Raw genomic sequence first — 21220 nt, forward strand, 5'->3', positions numbered from 1 at the left:
ATGTACTTTTTTTAAGGCTCATAATTATATGGGTTTTATAATTTGTATGAAATATATAAGTATAACATTAATAATATTAATGATTGTTACTAATTTTCTATTAATGCTTTGATAATCACAATCCAAGTTTTCTTTTCGCTATTTTTTTTTCTGCTTTATATTTTTCATTTTAAACTATACATACGGGAACAAAGATTTTAACATGTTTTAATTTATATGGATTAAACTAACTAAAGTTAAAGGCCTTATGATATATAGTAAAATTTTATGCGACTTATACATTTATACAATATTCTGTGTATGATTGTGTGTCATTATGTTGAGTAATATATTGATGTATAACATTTAGTATGTTTTTTTATTTAAAAGGGCGTCAATGTTTATTTATTTATTATTTAATTTAATTTAATTTTTTATTTTTACAACTTATAATGAAAAGTTCGATAGAGATGTGTTTAAATTTTGAAATTAAACTATAACAAAAAATCTCGCGCATATTTTTTTCTACAACCAAAGTACTTTTCGAATGTTCATAATTTTGAGTTTTATTTGTGTTGAAATCTAATAAGTATTACACCAACAATATTAGAGATTCTTTCTAATTTTACATTAATATTTTGATTAAGCAAAATTCAAGTTTTCCTATTGCAATTATGAAAAGTAAATTTCATAATACTTATGAAAAGTACAATTATAATGTTTTTTAATTTTATAATTAAATTGCAAGGAAGAATCTCGCGCATTGCACAGGTTATAAGTTAGTATTACATAATTCTCAGAAATATATATATTATTTCAAAACAATTATCCATCTTTAATCGTCTTCAACAGGTTCAAATTGGGAACAAAAAAATATTTGAAAGAGAAGACTGGAAAGAGTTTATTAAGATCAATATTACAAGTATATTAAGATATACAACTTTCAAAGAAATTTAGTGTTTTCAACTTACAAACTAACCAATTCGGGTCTAGTTTTAGTTAAAATTAAACTCTTTGAATTGCGTCTAATTACAAGACGGATTTTATAGCACCCAAGCCAAACCCTTATATCTAGAAAAAAAAGCCAAACCCTTATAAGACACGTGTTTCCATTCCAACCCAATTCAATTCCAATTAAAGCTCCATCCCAACCAACCAAGTCTTTAACTGTAGTATTGTTAAAGACTTGAGATACAATTTTAGTGAAAAAAACGTAACAAAATGTGCTTGACAGGGCATTATTCTGTTTCTAAAGGCAAAGTTATCATGTAAATAAACCTAAAAATTAAGTTTATAATCCTTAACTTAATAATGTTTAAGCTATAAGCTCAGTGTTTATTTGAAGCTCTATTTTTAAAATTTAATTTCATATAACTTTTTGAGATCTATAAGAAGGAATTTATCTCCATTATTACATCACAAGAAAAACAAGATAATCAGCATAACGTGTGACACATTCTCCCAAGAAAACTTTAAATATACGATAATGCATACACATTCACTATGATATGATAAAAGCGGTTACCTAAATGTTAGAATGATCCAAGTCATCCTCATTAAGCCAATAATAAGGGGACAGAAGTTAGGCAATCACTTCCATCCGACTGAAACTCAGCCATTCACATGTGGTTATTAACCATGGGTAAAGAGGAATAATGATAAATGTGGCCACAATTTCTTATCATGCATCAATAAATTAAACAGAAAATTAAAAATTATATCTAAAGTTTCAGAAGATTTGACCTTTGATTCATTCTTTACCACAACTTTGTTTATTGTTTCTGGACATCGTAATCACACTGTTTGCACTGTTACAAAGTTAAGACAAATGAACACGACTACGTCAGATCCGACCAATGATGCAAAGCATGAAAATTAGAGGCATGTATTGTATGTTTATTTGTGTTTTTGTCTTGCCTTTTGTTTTCCAATAATAAATAAATACATTAACAATCAATCTAAGATTCAAAACACTTTTTTTCTAAATATGTCTTCTTCTCTTGTTGTAAAAGTATTTTGAGCTGTGGGGCCAATCTGGTTTCTCTGAGTTTTTTTCACAAGTAGAGCTCAGCATCTGTCTAGGTTTCTCAAAATATGCAGGCACAATTCATATAAAACACTTTCTCAGATGTGGATTCCTCTAGAAATCAGTGGTCAGTGTTAACCTTTATGTTATGTCATAACACTTTTTCAAACTTAAAACAAGAAGTAATCCCAAAACACTAACAAACATACCTAAATATGCATATACACAACAACAGTTAATGTTTTGGCATGAAGTCACTGGATATTGGATAACCCTGCAATTTTTCCAGCTTGGCTCAGGCTATTTCTAAAGTAAACACACGGCTATGGCCTATGCACCTAGGTACCGAATCAACTTCATGGTTGCTGGATACTGGCACCAAACAAATTTCATCATTGAATTCTAGTAGCCAAGGCTTGTTCATGCTTGCCAAGCATTACAAGCAACTTAAATATTAGTAAAACTCATAAAAATAAGGGGCAAAACCATTTACATAAAAAAAAAAAAATAATAATAATAATTGAAGGGCTCGTTCTAACATACTATATGTCTACAGATGCAAATCAAGGCGAAGCAACAAAACCCATGATTCTAAACCCAAGAACTACAGGCCAAACGAATAAGTTTCCAAAGACATCTGGCTAAAGCATAGAACCCATCTAATTGAAGTCAACAGGTAATGTGGTTTATCTCTATGCAAACCTAAGCACACAATAGAAATAACCATTCTTTCACTGTTGGACATGCTCCCCAATATTACCACCTTCATTCCCATAAATCTGACATTGCAAGCTTTATAACATAATCCAAAAGCTCAAGTCATGGCTATCCAAAATTCAAGCAACATCGACGATGTACTAAAATTTATTAAACCAGACAGGAGAATGACGGACTAGGTTTGCCATTCGAAATTCACTTTGCAGTCAGACACTCAGCACTGCTGTGGACTCATGCACTCTCAGTAGGACAAGGCTAGCAACTACTATTGAACCTGATCTCTGCATATATACCACATCCCATTCCAAAAATGCAACAAAAACCTAACATTATGTGCTACACTCATTAGCTCAATTACTTTCTTCTTCTTCACTCCTCTTACATGTAATGGGTAATGGGAATTTCACCCACATCTAAGCATATTGCAGCTTCTATTTGATAATAAATACTTAAGACCCAGTAGATAACATAACTCGAGCTATTTCAACAAGAATAGGCTACCCAGACTCCTCAACTCTAGATGAAACAATCATATAAAAGCAATTCAAAAATTTTAAGACAGAAGAATCTCTCACCATCAATCATTAATGTCCAAAAACATCGATATGATTTCACAAGTTTTCAAACTTTAGTTCATAAACGCAGCTTGATTTACATCCATATGTAAGCCACAATTCATTCAATTGAGTAAACTTTGTCTTAATGGTTAATGACTAAAGAAAGCATTCGCATTAACATAGATGAAAAAAAATGGTAAAGGTTTTCATTTCTGAGCCAATCATTGTTGTTTCATATCCAAGTAAGTGCTTCCATTTCTTATTATCAAGAAATCGTGCAAGACCCTAATACTCATTAGCACAAAATTCAAATTACAACAATTTAAGGCAACTACAACAACCCACAAGTCCATCACCACAACTTCAAGCTAATTTTTAAACAAAAATTGAAAAGACAAGGGACTGACAAACCCCATCAAAAGAACAGAACTTTAACGTTGTCAATCCAATTCCTTGACAACCTTAATCCCCATAGTGTTGGCGGTCCCAATGACGGACTTGCAAATAGACTCCAAGGGCATGTACTGGCAATAGGGATCGGACTGCTTGACCTTGGCGATCTCGTAGACGTGCTTAAGCGTGATGGTGGAGGCCACCTCGTGGCTAGGCCGGCTACTGCCGGACTCGACCCCAGCGGCCTTCTTGAGGTACCACGTTACGGAGGGGGACTTGACTGTGAACTCGAAGGTGTTGTCCTTGAAGGCTGTGATGGTCACGGCCATGGGCGTGTCGGGCTTGTACTTCTGGGTTCGTGCGTTGAAGTCCTTGCAGAACGCCATCAGGTTCAGCCGATACTGCCCCAGCGCAGGTCCCACCGGTGGTGCGGGGCGCGCCCCGCCGGCCGGGACTGTGAGCCGTATTGTCGCCGCAACGGGCCGCCGGGTTAGGATCTCTTTTAGGGTCGACATGTGTGTGCGAGACTCTCAGAGAGTGCGGGGATCCAGCTTTTTTTAACTACAGCACTGTGCGGTTAAAACAACCAATGGTTGAGATTAAATAGAACAAAAAAAAAAAAAAACCAACGGTTGAGATTAAAACAACCATTCGGCCATTCCCCTGCTTCTTCTTCTTCTTCTAAAGTATATTTCGACATATTCCCCTTCTTCTTCTTCTTCTTCTTCTAAAGTCTTTTTCGACACAGTTAAGGTTGTTTGACCCATTGGAGATATGGCTTGCAACAATGGTGGATTTGAAGATTTAGTTGAGGCCCATAGGAGAGAAAATGCAGTATCTTATGGAAGGGTGGTGGAAGCAATCAAGCGATTGGTGATAATTGTGGAGTTGAAATCTGGAAGTGGTTGTAAAAAAGGGGTGACTGAAGATGAAATTCAAAAACTATTTTCCAGCAAAATTGCTTTGAAAGTTTTTGCCCCATTCCCCTTCTTCTTCTTTGTGCAAAAAATCCCTTTCATATATTGGTTTTTATTTTTATTTTTTTATTATTATTATTATTTTTTGTTGTAAGTGGTTTATTTATTTGTTTTGCTTGTGGCTCTGGATGTGTTGTGGATGCTGCAGAGCATAACAGTGCAATATTTGATTTTGAATGAGTATCAAATCTTAATTTATAAAATTAAGAAATTAAAATTGAAGAGTTTAACCCATTTAATATTATGATTAACTTCTATAATATTATATTAATGTCTAATGACTTGATCACCTATTACCTCCTCCCCAATTCGAAGACAATAGACCAACACCACCGGTGGTCTTCACAAGACTTCAAATCTTTGAAGTTCCAAGTACGATTAGTTGTTAGAACTATAGCACTTGTGGAAGCAGGCTGAAAATAGTGACAAGGATTTTTGAAGGACAGTGGTGGTACACATCAAAATTTCTAAAAGAGAAAAAAGCTCAAAAATTCAGAGTGATACGAAGCATCTCAAATGTACATAATGATTTTTGAAATAAATCAGCAGAGTCCAGCCGCAGCAGGTGTACAGAAAAATCCCCCAATGAAAGAGGGTATAACACACCGCTTTTGGTCTATACAAGCCGTCAGAAAATGTTGTTCATATACCGTTCAAGACACCCTTGAGAAGATCCAGCCCTTCAGCTGATATACTCCTCCTCTTGTGGGATCTAGGAATTTCAATCTTAGGAGGTGGATCTGGGGAGAAACAGACCACTACAACTGTCAGATTATCGCAGGTGTTGCGTTGGAGTGCCTCCTTGACAAGTGCCCTTGAACACCTCTCAGGATCATTATGCGCCGTTAGTTCCTTCCTCACCATTGTAACTGCACACTGGCTGCTCATCACATCCCACAACCCATCACAACCCATTATCAAAAACTCATCTTCTTCTGTCAGGACAATCTCCTCCAACTCTGGCTCAGAGCTTAAGGGGCACTTTGAACCTTTAGACCCCTTTATATGCCAGTCTCCGAGAGCACGTGCCACTGATAGTTGACCATTGAGGTAGCCATCATAGATGACACCGCCCAGTTTCTCAATTCTTAGTCTTTCAGAGGTGCAGTTGGGTTTGTGGTCTTTGGAAAGCTCGATTGCTCTTCCCCGTTTGCCCAACACAGCTCGAGAATCCCCGGCATTAGCAATTAGCATGGTGCTGCAATAAAGTAAACATCATAAAAGTAGAACAAATCCTTATCATGCTGTGTTAACCAATTTTACATGCAATAGTGACAGGTAGATGTGAAGTAGTACAGTTCCTAACCTTCCTGTGATTAAGGTAGTCAAAGCCGTGGTGCCGGAAGAACTATCAAGAGAAGCAGCATCTGCAAATGCATGATCAGCCTTCACAAAAGCACTCTTAACAGCCTTTCTTATGCCAGATGGAAAATGGGAGTCTTCAACAATATAGTTGAGTATATTCTTTCTAATGAATGATGCAGCATCTTTACCGCCATGACCATCAAACACCTGTAGAAATAAAAAGAAACACAAGAAGACGACCTCAATCTGTCAATTAACATGTAGAGTGATTGAGGAATTGTATATAGATGCTCCTTGTTGCGTGGGCCCTAAAAGGTTCGACATGACCAACTTCTGGGAAAGATGATAAATACATGCTAAAAGTAGTCAATTTATAGCCAAGTGATGTGTCTTGGGTTCAATCAATGGAAGGGCAGGAATTTGGGAGGGGGCAGGCATTCACCATCACATAGCTTACAGTTGTCAATTTATAAATAAAAAGAAAATGTCAAATAAACAGTCATGACAGGATGGTTAATCTCATTCTGTTCGGCAAAAGAATGTGAGCATTGGCAAACCAGGATCCAAATGTACCAGAGATAATTATTAAGGTTTTTTTTTGGATATATTGCTAGGAAACTTATTCCGTCATAATACTATTAACCTGTTTCATGTATATAATTGATGTACACTTATCTAACAGCAAGTTACAGACCCCATAAAATGCACCAGGAGAAGAGAATTCTGCAGCTATGCCAAGATGTTCATGAAGATTATCTACACAGATGTACTCATCCTCCATGTACTGTTTTGGTCCTTTCTCAGAACAGCTTCCAGAACGAAATATAGGTAAAAATCCAGATTTCTCATCTGGTGGTGACTTCAAGCCTATAATCCCAATATCTAATTCCTACAATAAATCAGCACAGGGAAATAATTAGTGAAAGTCTACCATGAAAAATATGGGGGCATAGGAAGATATAAACTCCACTTTTCAAAGCCTGGCACCAATTAATTAAACAGTTTATATTCCACCTAACCCAATCTGAATGCATGTGCATGCATACACATCGAAACACAAAACAGACATAGAGAGCAGATGAAAGAGAGGACGATAGAAGATGCATTCGGGTTCTTGCTCCAGATTAAATATAGGAGATTATGGCATCAACTTCACCAAAGAATGGAATGTAATTTCTTATAGAAGGATCTGTAATGATCTGAATGGGATGCTATCCTCTAACACTGCGATAAACCAATTAGCACTTGCAGCATGCACTTTGGGTCGAAATATTGTGTTTTGCTGATTCGTAGAATGTAAGATTACTGATATAACTAAATGAAGATCATATTAATAGGCTTATGCTCAAGACACCAGCTTATTTCTTAGAAACTCGCATCTCAAGAATATGAAGAAAGCCATAGCCAAAATAAGTATAGGAGCATCAAGAACAGCACTTACTGGTGTTTCCACTATGACTACTTTTCTCAAATGGAAATTTTAGTTTTGGGTTTTTTTTTTTTTCCCCCCTCCTGTAAATTGATTATAAAACAGGTAGACACAATTAGATGGTGCTAGAAAGTGTATTTTCTTGAAATACTCACTAACCTGGACCACTAAAATTTTACATTGAGAACCCAATGTTCAACAGAGTCACTGCAAAATTATGGTTTATTTGGCGTTTTGGAATTGAAACTTAACACAATGATACGGATAATGTGCCCAAAACAATCCCTAACTTGTGCCAAATGTAAATCCGTCTAAAATATACCATATTACTCCAATGATATCAATCTAGGAAACCCCCTATAGCCATCAGCAAGAACACATTTCCTTTCCTGATAAAGCACATTGCAGAATTAGAAGCCATCCTCCCTTGTAAATCTGCATACAAAGATATTGGCCATCTTGCAGCACGAATTCACAATCGGTATCAAGGTGCAAACTTTTTTATGGACAATCAGTCTAAGCTAATCATTAAAAGGCAAGCCCAATTCGCTGCCAAAAAAAAAAAAGGTGGATGAAAAGGGATTTTACTCACAGATTCAGCCAAAAAAGTAGAGCTGCTGCAATGCCGCATAAGGGAGAAGTTTCTCGGGGGTTTTCCAGTATTCATTTGGATCAAGCTTCCCAACATATCATCAGCGTTATTCTGATCCTCCATGGCAGACACGCTAGTTCCCTTCAAGCACCCACCATCCTTCCGGTTATCTGAGGCGAGAACTCAGTCTTTGGAGCCATTGTCGTTCCCAACCCATAAAGAACTCAATCCATTAATCACAGCCACAAAGCAAAACAAGAAAGAGCTCCAAAAATGTGTCCTTAGCTGGACTCCAGATTTTCCCAAAAAACCAACTCTTTCAAACTATACCCATTGCTCACAATTCACCAAAAAAAAAAAAAAAAGGAATCCCATTTTTAGACAAACCCCAAAGGCCAGACAGCAAGAACCAGCTGTCCTCTTTCCCAACTGTCAAAGCACTCGATCCAAGAAAACTCTAGCCCACCATTTCTCAGACTTTCCAAGGAACCAAACAAGTCTTCATGGCCAGCTTTTCGACTCTCCAAAGAATGCAGATCAAAATTCACAAAACCCAGATGAAAGATATCAATATGAGCAAGAATCAAAAAGCTAAAGATAACAACTTTAAAGACAAAGCAAATGTATGTGAGATATCTAAGAGACTAAAACCAAAGCATAGTAGTAGGGAAGGGAGGACCGTTAGAGAGTAAGTGGGCGAGTGGCGATTCCAGGTTTCCCGGTCGCCATTGTAGCGGTTGAAAGAGAGATTGTGGTAGTGACACGTGGGTCGCTTGCAGTTGACATATGTACTGTTGACCGGCTGGCCTTGTGGCACCACGTACTTTGTTGGATTTCGATCTGTTTGCACGCCTGGCAGGTTTTTAACACTCCAGACCAGACAACCAAATTTATCGATTTGTGGTTCCTGAACTGAACAAGAGTTTTTTTTTTTTTTTTTTTTTGGTTAAAAACTGTAAAATAAATCAGCTTGGTTATACCAATTTACAATAAGTTGTTTGGGTAATAAATAGATCTCTCCTTAATTTCTGTTCTTTTTTTTCTTTTTTTTTTACAAAAACCATAAAATATTACATCAACACCAATAAAATTATGATATATATAATTTTTTTTTTTTAAAAAAAAAGATGGTTGACAACCACCCTTTTAACCAAATGAGATGTTACAATATATGTTTTTCATTTAGGTTTGGTTGTGATCAAATCTTGGAAATTTGATAACCACATTGACATTTGTATTTTCTTATCTATCATAATCATATATATATATAAAAGCCGAGTTTTGGCTCAGAGAGAGCTTAGAATTGCGACACGTGTCTTGAACTCATACTTTTTAAAAGCATAACCGGTTTTAAATTTTTTAATTTTTTAAGTGTCTTCTTAACTCTTTCTATTAACCATTTAGTGTTTCTCCTATTTTTTTAATATGGTTTAATAGTTTTCCGTTTAGGTTTAGGCGGTTTCATTATTCCAAGAGTTTATTTCAAAACGTTTCCTTATATGAATTTCATTATTAAGTGACTATAATTAATGTAAGATAATTATGGTTATTTAATTTTTAAACATTAAACCGGTCCTTTAAGTTAAAAACCGGTCCTCTAAGGCCATTAAATTAACTAAATTAATTCATGTTAGGAATACAATGAGTTTAATATGCCTAATACGTTGAATAGAAAGAAAAAAAAAAGGTCAAATTAAATCTATCATTAAATTCTCTTTGATTTCTACCTCTCTCTTTTTACATTTAAAAAGGGTGCATGCCAGAGCCTTTTAAGTCCATGAGTCTGCTCTTGAAGGCAAAACATAGGGCAAAATTTATGGTGCTTCCTTCTTTAATAGTCACTAGCAACAACATTCAAGTAAATACTTTTGTTTTGTTTTGTTTTTTTTTAACCACTTTGAATGTATTATGGAGATTTTTTGTTTTGTTTGTTTGATCTACTCCAATTTTCAGACATGTTTTGGAAGTGCTTTTTTCTTCTTTTAAAAGCAAAAGAAACATAAATTTATTTCATTATCTTTATGTTTATTTCTCGATCTGAATCTACGTTTTGGTGGAAATATAAATTTGTTTCTCTTTTGTTTGTGAAAGGAGAGCATAAATTTATTTCATTATCTTTATGTTTATTTCTCGATCTGAATCTACGTTTTGGTGGAAATATAAATTTGTTTTTCTTTTGTTTGTGAAAGGAGAGCATAAATTTATTTGATTATCTTTATGTTTGTTTTTTGAGAAAGTTTATTTGTACGTGCCATGCTTTGCTTTATGTTTGTGTGGAGATTTGAATATGTTTATGCTTTGTTTGTGAAAATTATTGGTTAAGTTCTTCATTTGATTGTTTTATGGTTGAGTTGTTCTTCAATCGAACACAACTCTTTTGGAACACTCAAAAGATTACTATAGATATTTTGTTCACTTTGATCTCTATATTTTTTAGAATGTTCAGTTTTATATGAATGTTATTTCTATTGAAATATAATAGGTATCACACTAATAATAATATCGAAGATTTATGCTAATTTTTTATTAACGCGTTGATAATCAAAATCAAGATTTTCTTCTTGCTATTTTTTTTTAAACTTCTTTCATTTTAACATGTTTCCGATCTACGTTTGGAAGGAGATTTGAATATGTTTATGTTTTGTTTGTAAAAATTTTTTGTTGAATTGTTCATGATTTGAATGTTTTATGAGTTTTTTTTTTTTTTTTGTGATTTAATCAAAATTTAAGGCAGTTTTTGGAAGTGTCTTTTTTACTATTAAGTAAAAGATTGCCAAAATTAATTTCATTGTTATGCAGAAAGAAAAACATAAACTCTTTTGAAACACCAAAAATATAATAATTAAGTATTGAACAATATGTGCAACGATTTATTTCATTGCGTTAAATGTTCAATGAATTGTTTTATTTTGTTTTCATCAAAACAATGATTTTGCTCACTTTGCTCGGTATATTTTTTGGAATGTTCAGAATTATATGAATTTTATTTCTATTGAAATATAATAGGCGTCGTGCTAGCAATATCGGAGATTCATGCTAATTTTCTATTAATGTTTTGATAATCAAAATTTAGGTTTTCTTGCTGTTTTTTATGTTAATATACTTATTTAATTTTAAACTACTCCTATGAATAGAAAGATTTTTACATGTTTTAATTTATATGGTTTGCAAAAATTTCGTGCTCTTAGTACTTAGAGCGTAACGCTTTTGTTTTTTTAAGAGTCTTTACGCTATAGATAAGTTTGTTGATGATGAATGTCAAAATGTTCAAAAAATAAAAAATAAAAAATAAAATACATATACTTCTAAACATTCAAAAAAAATACTGTTTTTTTTTTTTTTTTTAAAAAAAAAAATACAAAATAAAACAAAATCTTTCACTCAACATTTAATGCAATCAAATAAAACATTTCACATTAGGTTTATTGCTTAATTACCACATATTTGGTGTTTCCAAAAAAAAAAAAAAAAATGTTGCTATTTCTAGACAACAATCAAATAAAGTTTTGTTTTCTTTTAAACAATACCAGAAGATTATCACTCAAAAAAAAAAAAAAAAAAAATCCATAAAATATTCAAATGAATTAAAATACAGGACACTTAATTTTATTTTAATTCATATAAATTAAAAACATGTTAAAAAATTTTTCCCACAGGTATAATTTAAATACAAAATAAAACCAAATATTTCTCTCAACATTTAATACAACCAAATAAATCCTCTCACATTTAGTTCAATGCATTTTTTGTACAACAATCAAATAAAATTTGGATTTGTTTTGCTTTTAAAAGCAGAAAATTTTCCTTCAAAAAAAAAAAAAAAAAAAAGGGCAGAAAAATTACTTCCAAAATATGTTTAGTAAACCATACAATCAAACAAACAAAAAAAATCCCATAAAACATTCAAATGAAAAACAACTCAACCAAAAATTTTCGCGAACAATATAAATTAAAACATGTAAAAATCTTTGTTCTCATAAGAGTAGTTGAAAATTAAATAAGTATATTAACATAAAAACTAGCAAGAAAACCTAAATTTTGATTATCAAAACATTAATAGAAAATTAGCATGAATCTCCGATATTGCTAGCGTGACGCTTATTATATTTCAATATAAATAAAATTCATATAATTCTGAACATTCCAAAAAATATACCGAGCAAAGTGGGCAAAATCATTGTTTTGATGAATACAAAATAAAACAATTCATTGAACAAAATAAATATGTTTTAAAACCCCTACGTTTTAATTTTCATCACTTTTTTTTTTTCTATCATTTATGCATCCACTAATTATTATTACTTTTTTCCTTTCTGTCATTTTTAAAAATGATCCGTGCATTGCACGGGTTTCAAGCTCGTTTTTCTATAAATAGAGACCCAGCGTGCAGAGGAATTTGCTCAACTAGGCCTACAAAACCTTGACCTGGGTAAGGCCGACAGTTGGGTATTTAAGAGAGAAAAAGGCCAAAGGTAAGATCAGTAGGGGGAGAGAATGTGTGTGAACGTGTGATGAGGGCACTAGCTAGCAGCTACCAACATTTGGAAGTGGCTACTCCACTCAATTATAATTTATAATACTTATCAAGTGCTAGTCTTCATCAATGGCCATTAATTGGGAGAGGGGTATTCTCAAAGGTGGAAGTGGACCAGTCAACTCAATCATAAAATTATAAAAAGAATAAAATAACTCTTTTTTTTATATTTTTTTAATTTTTTTATTTTTATAAATCAAACAGAGGAAACGGGGAAGGGGAATAAGTGAGGGACCTTGCCACTCAAGTAGTTATCTAAAGAGTAAGAAGGCCAGTATATATAGTTTTTACAACAACTTCTCTTATAAATTGTCCAATATGGTTTTATAAATATCCATTTGTAACTTAACTAGTCATTTAAAAATAATAATACAGATATAACTAGCTAGCATTTTTATGAGTGGTTACAATCAAGATGAATTCATTTCACCATATATCAATCTGGGTTAGCTAGAGTTGGGAAGAAGGGAGCAGAATGATTTTGGTTGAATTGTTAGTGTTAGAGCTAGACATGCAACTAACTAAAAAATTTACTATAACTAGCTAGCATTTTTATGAGTGGTTACAATCAAGATGAATTCATTTCACCATATATCAATCTGGGTTAGAGTTGGGAAGAAGGGAGCAGAATGATTTTGGTTGAATTGTTAGTGTTAGAGACATGCAACTAATTAAAAAACTGACTATTTATCATTGTTTTAGATTTTTTTGAAATAAATAATAATTTAACATAATATTACAATAAAAATTCTGAATTCAAACTCTTTTTGGTCATCACTCTGACTAAGAGCTTGGTTTCTCACTTAGAAAATTTCCAGCTGAATTCACACATATAACCTATATATTAGATTAATGGATCTCGTTTACTGGCCTGTACGTGTTTCGTGTCATAGTGATCTCATCATTCCAACCAACGCGTCTGGTTCTGACTTTTGTTAGTCCGCAATAATGGTTTTATTATTTTGTCTTCGACCAAAAAATCTGCTATTCCTATTCCACAACAAATTGAAAAAAGGGGAGTAGATTAAATGTATATACATTAATTTAAGCACACAACAATATTCAACTTCACAGCTTGTAAAGAAACATACCTAGCTTTGGGTAGGATTGGATTTGGAAGCAGTAGTCTCTGTATGATGTGTTTCCCGGCTTATGTTGTTTGCAATTGGTGTCTTGGAAGTGGAAAAAGGCCGGCCACCATGAATATGTTTTGGCTTCTAGTAGTGATTTTCTGCTATTGCCTTTTCATTGGCACTGGTGCGGGTGTCCGTGTTTCTACAAGACGGAGTGTTGTTAACGTTGGCGCTATTTTGTCTTTCAATTCTTCCATTGGGAAAGTAGCAAAAGTTGCAATAGAAGCCGCTGTCGAAGATGTGAACTCAAATCCAGCACTTCTAAAAGGAACTAAACTCAAACTTGCTATGCAGGATACTAAACTATCTAGCGGGTTTCTGGGAATCGTTGAAGGTACGCACATCCTCTAGCTAAAACATCTTTTGTTTGTTCAATCAAATACTGTAGTTTTCTCTTGTCAGCGCATAGAATATCATACATATTAAATTTTCATTGTTTTTTAATTTAACAGCTTTACGATTTATGGAGAATGATACGGTGGCCATAATTGGTCCCCAACAATCAGTTATGGCCCATGTAATTTCACATATTGCGAATGAGCTCCAAGTCCCTCTCTTATCCTTTGCGGCCTCAGACCCCACCCTAAATTCACTCCAATTCCCTTACTTTGTTAGGACAACACATAGTGACCTCTTTCAAATGTCTGCTATAGCAGAAATCGTAAGTTACTACGAATGGCGAGATGTAATAGCAATCTATATTGATGATGATCATGGCAGAAATGGGATTGCTGCATTAGGTGACAAGCTCGCTGAGAAACGTTGTAAAATCTCGTACAAAGCACCTATGAGCCCCAATGTAAGCCGGAATGAAATCTCTGATACACTGCTTAAGGTGTTGTTGAAGGAATCTAGGGTAATTATCCTCCACATATATGCTACATGGGGTCTAGAGGTAATTGATGTGGCGCAGAAGATGGAGATGATGAAAAGTGGATATGTGTGGATAGCTACTGATTGGCTCTCTACTATACTTGACACTGAATCTTCCCTCCCTCCAGTTGCATGGGATAGTATTCAAGGGGTTCTTACCTTGCGTATGCACACTCCGGATTCGGAACTCAAGAGAAAATTTGTTTCGAGATGGAGCAATTTGACAGGCGGGCTTTTCGGACTAAATACTTATGGTCTATATGCCTACGACACTGTTTGGCTTCTTGCTCAAGCACTTGATGCGTTTTTAAACCAAGGGGGAAATATTTCATTTTCAAATGATCCGAGATTAACCGAGTTTCATGGAGGGAACTTGCATTTTGATAGTCTGAGCATCTTTGATGGAGGGAACATGTTGCTTAGTAGCATTTTAGAGGTGAATATAAGTGGTATAAGTGGCCCAATCAAGTTCACTTCAGATGGGAACCTCATTGGTACTGCATATGAGGTCATCAATGTAATTGGCACGGCAGGGATCAGGGGAATCGGTTATTGGTCCAATTCTTCTGGCTTGTCAACTGTGCTTCCAGAAAAACAAATAAATCGTTCCTATTCAAATGAACAACTATATGGTGTAATTTGGCCGGGACAAACAACTGAAAAGCCTCGTGGGTGGGCATTCTCAAGCAACGGAAGGCAATTGCGAGTTGGAGTCCCAGTCAGAGTTAGTTTTCGTGAATTTGCTTCCCTAGTATATGGCTCTGATGTCTTTCATGGTTATTGCATTGATGTATTTAATGCTGCACTGGCATTATTACCGTATGCACTCCCGTATAAGTTCATTCCATTTGGAGATGGACATAAAGTTCCCATATACACAGATCTTCTGCATATGATCACAACGAATGTAAGTTCGAATTACAATGCGTTGCCGTGTTTTGCGTTTCGGGTTGTTTAATAATGTGTTTCTACCAACTTAAGTATTTACATAACATACTTTAAATTCTTAATTCACTGGATTTCCACTTCCATACAGGAATTCGATGCTGTGGTTGGTGACATTACAATTACCACCAACCGGACAAAGATGGTCGATTTTACGCAGCCATTTATCGAGTCCGGGCTTGTTGTAGTGGCCCCAGTCCAAAAGCTCAATTCTAGTGCTTGGGCATTTTTGAGACCATTTACTCCAATGATGTGGTTTGTCACAGGTTTATTTTTTCTTGCTGTGGGAGTAGTTATTTGGATTTTGGAGCGCAGGACAAATGATGATTTTCAAGGCCCTCCAAGAAAACAATTTGCCACCATCATTTGGTGCGTCCTTAACAAATGCTACACTTTCTTAGGATATCTTAAGTTAAAATATTAATTAAATGATTAAATTCACTATTTTGCATCTATTTAAATTTTTGGAATAAGTGGTGATTTAACTAATATCTTAACTGTCCCCAAAAAGTAGCTCAATCGGCTGGGACCATGCTTAGTATTAGAAATGGGTCTTGAGCTTAACTCAACCCAAAAGCTAGCTTAAGAGTTGAGGTTTCTCCTCACCTTATAAATAGCCAATCTTCTTAATACCTAGGCAATGTGGGACTTCTTCCAACACGTCCCCTCACGTGTGGCGGAAGGACATCCAAGCCAACACGTGCAACAATGGGTGACGCTGGGCCACAGCCAATTGGGCTAGGCTCTGATACCATATTAGAAATGGGTCTTGGGCCTAACTTAACTCAAAAGCTTGTTCAAGAGTTGAGGTTTCCCATCACCTTATAAATAGCCAATCTTCTTAATACCTAAGCAATGTGGAACTTCTTCCAGCACTTAATGAAGCGGAGGTCACTAGTTCGAATCTCCCTCTCCCCGGCCTCTTGTATGGACATGTCAAAAAAAAAAAAAAAAACTAATATCTTAACTACCTTCTCTTTGTGGAGAGCTAAGAAAGTTCACAGAATTACTAACTTTCTGCTTGATAGATTCTTGAATCTTGATCGAAGTCCCCTAATTGCTAATTTTGTGCTGTACTTCGCAGGTTTAGCTTTTCAACTTTGTTTACTGCTCACAGTAAGTAAAATGCATTGGCTTAATTAGTGTTCATTAGCTATTTCTCACATGCAGGCACAAAACATCTTATATGCAGCTCCTCAATTTCCTGTTTTATGTAGGAGAAAAGATTGACAGCGCTCTTGGCCGTTTAGTGCTCCTAATATGGCTTTTTGTAGTTCTAATACTCAATTCCAGTTACACTGCAAGTCTAACCTCAATCCTCACGGTGGAACAGCTTTCTTACTCTGTCAAAGGGATTGAAAGTTTAATAATAAGCGATGACCCCATTGGTTACCAGCGTGGTTCATTTACTGAAAATTATTTAATTGAAGAGCTAAACATACATAAGTCCAGACTTGTTCCTCTTAACTCGGCAGAAGAATATGAGAAAGCCTTGCATGATGGCCCTAACAACGGTGGTGTTGCTGCAGTGGTTGACAAGCGGGCATATATGGAGCTCTTCCTCTCTAGCAGATGTGAATTCGGTATAGTAGGTCAAGAGTTCACCAAAATGGGATGGGGTTTTGTAAGTATCATATCATATTCATACCAAGCATTTCATTCTCAATCTTTACTCCGTTTTTCAAAACTTGAACATGGTTTTTGTTTTCGAAATTAAGGAGACAAATTAAACTCGTCCTACATTAATTTATGATCATTGATTAGGCTTTTCCACGGGAGTCGCCCCTAGCAATTGACATGTCAACTGCTATCTTAAAGCTGTCAGAGAATGGAGAATTACAAAAGATTCATGACAAGTGGCTTTCAAGAAAAGCTTGCAGTACAGAAGGTGCAAAGCAAGACGTAGACCGCCTTCCGCTTAAAAGTTTCTGGGGGCTCTTTCTACTGTGTGGCTCAGCTTGCTTTGTTGCTCTCCTTTTGTATCTTATTAAGATGGTTTATCAGTACATGAGGCATTCGAGCCAGAGCTCGCAATCAGCACCTATACGATCATCATTTCTCTCGTTTGTTAAAGAAAAGGAAAAGGAATCAAAGGATGTTCCTAAAATGCAAGAGCCAGAAAAAAGCGGAGCCACGAGAAAGCGAAGGAAGAGGGTATCAAGTGGTAGATTTTGTGAAGATGAATCTGTAAATGTTTCTAATGTTGGTGTTTATATTGGCCATGAAACATAGTTATTTAGTTGCAAACGAGGAGGATCCTTCTTGTTGTCAGCTTAAGAGAGAGGGCTATAGAACCAACTTTTCTCTGATAAAATTCGGACACAGAATATATTTTAGTTAAGTACGTAATATGTTTCCATGTAGTGTTATTAACTTTTCTCTTATATGTTGGGCTTTGCAATTTTGTCTAGATTGGGTCTTGGGACATTAAAATTTTGCATGTGTACAAAATGTGTGGGTCAGAATGATAACAACCAAACTTTTGTTAGTCATCATGCTTACTCGTTCTTAGTTAGTTTGTCTTTTGAATAAGAAGTTCGTTTTTCACTTAGAAATTTTCCAGTTGAACGTAATCTGATTCACACATATAACCTTTTAGATTAAAGGATCTTGTTTCCCGTTCGTGTTTCATGTCGTAGCTTGTGATCTCGGCTGTGTTTGACAAAGTCTTTTCTTTTCTTTTGTTATTGTTCATCACCATTTTTCAAAAATATCAACATTAAAATATTTTAAATTTTTTCACTTTTTATATCGTATCATATATTTTTTTATTATTATTCAAATAAATAAAAAATACTACAAAACAATTTTTTTTTTTTTTTTTTTCAATCAATCTACATCAACTAACTTTGCCTAACATAAGAGAGAATTGGTTACAGGTCCGATTCTTCGGACTTGTCAGTTATGGCTCCTGAAAAGCCCAATTAACAAATAAATCGTTCCTGTTCATATCATCCATATGGTGTGATCTGGCTGGGACAATTGGACAAACATCTAAAAAGCCTCATGGGTGGGTAGGCAATTGCGGGTTGGAGGCCCAATCCAAATTAATTTTTGTGAATTTGTTTCCCAAGTAAATGGTTTGATATCTATCATGGGTATTGCATTAATGTATTTAATGATGCACTCACAATATTACCGTATGTGGTCTCATGTAAGTTCATTCCATTTGGAGATGGACATCTCAATCTGGTATTCACAGATCTTCTGTACAAGATCACTACGGGTGTAAGTATGACTTATAATACGTTTATTAATGTGATTTGTGGGTGTTTTTAGTTTTTGGTTGAAAAATGCTTTGATGCGAAATAAATGTGAAAACAATTTTTGTATCATGTTTTGAGCAGCATTTTGTATTTTGAATTGTTTGATAATGTCATTCTACCAATTTAAAAAATATGTAATAATATTCCAAATTCTCTGGATTACTACTTCCATACATGACTTCGATGTTGCGGTAGGGACATTGCAATTATTAGACAATTAATATTTATTAATTAGGGGCCTTAGTGGCCGCCTAAGGATCCAGCCAACCGTGATGGGCACCCCTCTTTGAGGAGACATTTCTTCCCGCAGGAGAAGGGTAGCCACCTTTTATCTAGTTCTCACCAATTAGTAATGGCTGGCCACATGGGTGGCGGGAGGGAATTGTCCCCTCTCGACCCCAAAAATTTTCCTTAGTTGAAATCTCTTGAATACCTTGGTTACCCACCTTCGGCCACTCATCAGGGGCATCTATATTACACCGTCAAAGCTTTTTTAGGACTAGGAGGAATGGGATCCAAAACAAAATTCTTTCAAATAACGAAGATTCATAGAAGGAAGATGATAAACTTGTTTCCAAAACGTTCCGTTATGTTGACAAAAGAGAAATGACAAACGCACCGTTTAAATAATGCAAGGTTGAATTGACCAAAACTTTAGTTGATTGCCTTAATTGGAAATTGCGTGTTGCGAATCTTGTGATTTCCAAGTTTACGAACAAGCTCTGAAATGAACGTTTTGTAACAAGTTGCATTCCTTAGGGATTTCAGTTGAAGCCTTATTACACAGAAAACAAAATTATTTTTTGAAATAAAAAAAATTCCAAAAATAAAATAAAATTGAGGCTATACTTGTAATTTAAAGCACCATTAGTACATGAAATGTACTAAACAAGAGTCATTCTACATGATTTGATTGGTTTGGGGTAGCATAATTAAATGGTAGGTTGATGAAGAGATTTGTTTGGAATCAGTGGAAACCCAATTGCTCATCTGAAATCACATGAAAGCCTAGAGACTAAATTTGATTTTTTCCGATAATTTTAGATTGTTAAAGTGGTAATTAGAGATCAAATATGTGCAAGCTAAGGTTCAAAATTGTACCTATAAGTTCAAACCACGCGTTTTGCTTAATGATCATAGGCCCATAACCCAACAAGACCCAATTACAAGGAAGATTGTAATTGTGTGGGGGAGGAGGGATCCCCTCTTCTTTCCACTTACCCCTACCCTTTTTTTAATTTAATTTAATTTTTTTCAGTTTATCTTTTTGGTTTTTTCAATTAGTCTAGTTGTTCTGACCAGCCTTTTACTTATGCTGTGCTGCCTCCGTTCGCCCTCCACTGTGCTGCGCCGCTTTTCGCCTCCCCGGAATTGGTTGGGCTTTAGATCTAGTTTTTCAAATCTAGATCTAGTCTCTTCAATTGGTTTTGCTTAGCCACACCCCGACTATTGTAGCTGCTTGCTGGCTTTTTCTATTGTGTTTTTGTTGTTTTTTTAATAAGGGTTTGACTTCTCCTTAAATCTACTTTCATGAGCGATCTTTGGAGTGAAGGTTTTTATCTTGGCCTTTGGGTCGATGAATATTAGTTTCGGTGGGAGAGTTTTACTCCAATGGCTGAAAAAATAAAAGTTGAGAATATAAGCTACCTATGTATTAGATTGAGTCTACATAAAGCAAATTTGTTCTATAACTGAAGTTTGGACATAATTTAGCGAATGTTGAAGTCATAGATAAGACTTGATCATAAGATTTTTATATTTTTCTCTATAACATTGTAACCTCATAACTTTAGATATACTTTATTAGAGCTTTATACTCTCTGATATAAGAGCTTTATGCTCTTATTTTTCTTAAAAATATGACCTCGCATGAAAAACGAGAAAACAAGTCTACCCATTAATCTAAAATTTGAGGTGTGAATGAGATTGCTTTTAAGTGGAAATTTCCAAGTAAAAAACAATTCATTTTTAGAAGATTCAAAAATCATATATATATATATATATATATATATAAACAAATTGATATATGATTAATGGGTAAACTTGTTTCCTCGTGTTTTAGAAGTGGCTTTCTAAAACACGGGTAGTGCTTAATGACCATAACCCAACAAAGACCCAAGTGGCTGTCTAAAACACGGGTCGTGACCATAACCCAACAAAGACCCAAGTGGCTGTCTAAAACACGGGTCGTGCTTAATGACCATAACCCAATAAAGACCCTACATGTACATGAAACACGAGGAAACAAAGTCTACCCATTAATCTAAAAGTTGCAGGGTGTGAATGAGATTGCTTTTAAGTGGAAATTTCTAAGTAAAAAACAAATTTCATTTTTAGAAGATACAAAATATATCAATTGTATTTTGTTGGGAACCACGTCTTCGAAATGGAGGTCTTCCAACAAGACTAGCTTTTTGTTGGCTCCGTTTGGTAATGATTGTGTAGTGAACTTTTTTTTTTTGTTTTGTTAGAATATATAGTAATAAAAAGTGAT

General features: G+C 34.8%; 2 protein-coding genes and 1 pseudogene across 2 annotated transcripts; 1 reads left to right on the forward strand and 2 right to left on the reverse strand.

Moving 5' to 3' along the window:
• Positions 1-3465: 3465 nt before the first annotated feature.
• Positions 3466-4222, reverse strand: LOC132171921 (large ribosomal subunit protein uL11m). The gene has a single exon (XM_059583336.1). The coding sequence runs from the start codon at positions 4185-4187 to the stop codon at positions 3720-3722; it is 468 nt and encodes a 155-aa protein (XP_059439319.1). The 5' UTR covers positions 4188-4222; the 3' UTR covers positions 3466-3719.
• A 944-nt stretch (positions 4223-5166) lies between these two features.
• LOC132170887 (probable protein phosphatase 2C 47) lies at positions 5167-8882 on the reverse strand (annotated as a pseudogene).
• Positions 8883-13708: 4826 nt separating this feature from the next.
• LOC132172887 (glutamate receptor 3.6-like) lies at positions 13709-17692 on the forward strand. The gene is made up of 6 exons (XM_059584447.1): positions 13709-13976; positions 14095-15422; positions 15552-15829; positions 16545-16576; positions 16678-17084; positions 17225-17692. Exons 1-6 carry the CDS (start codon positions 13709-13711, stop codon positions 17690-17692), a joined length of 2781 nt encoding a protein of 926 aa, XP_059440430.1.
• The last annotated feature ends 3528 nt before the right edge of the window (positions 17693-21220 follow it).

The sequence above is a fragment of the Corylus avellana genome, chromosome ca2, assembly GCF_901000735.1.
Source record: "Corylus avellana chromosome ca2, CavTom2PMs-1.0".
Lineage (NCBI taxonomy): Eukaryota > Viridiplantae > Streptophyta > Magnoliopsida > Fagales > Betulaceae > Corylus > Corylus avellana.

Bases quoted from the DNA above. Each gene is read 5' to 3' on its own strand.
- LOC132171921 (XM_059583336.1), bottom strand. From the start codon at position 4,187: ATGTCGACCCTAAAAGAGATCCTAACCCGGCGGCCCGTTGCGGCGACA.
- LOC132172887 (XM_059584447.1), top strand. From the start codon at position 13,709: ATGAATATGTTTTGGCTTCTAGTAGTGATTTTCTGCTATTGCCTTTTC. The intron at 13,977-14,094 runs GTACGCACATCC...TTAATTTAACAG, and splicing joins GTTTCTGGGAATCGTTGAAG to CTTTACGATTTATGGAGAAT. The intron at 15,830-16,544 runs GTGCGTCCTTAA...TGTACTTCGCAG, and splicing joins CAATTTGCCACCATCATTTG to GTTTAGCTTTTCAACTTTGT.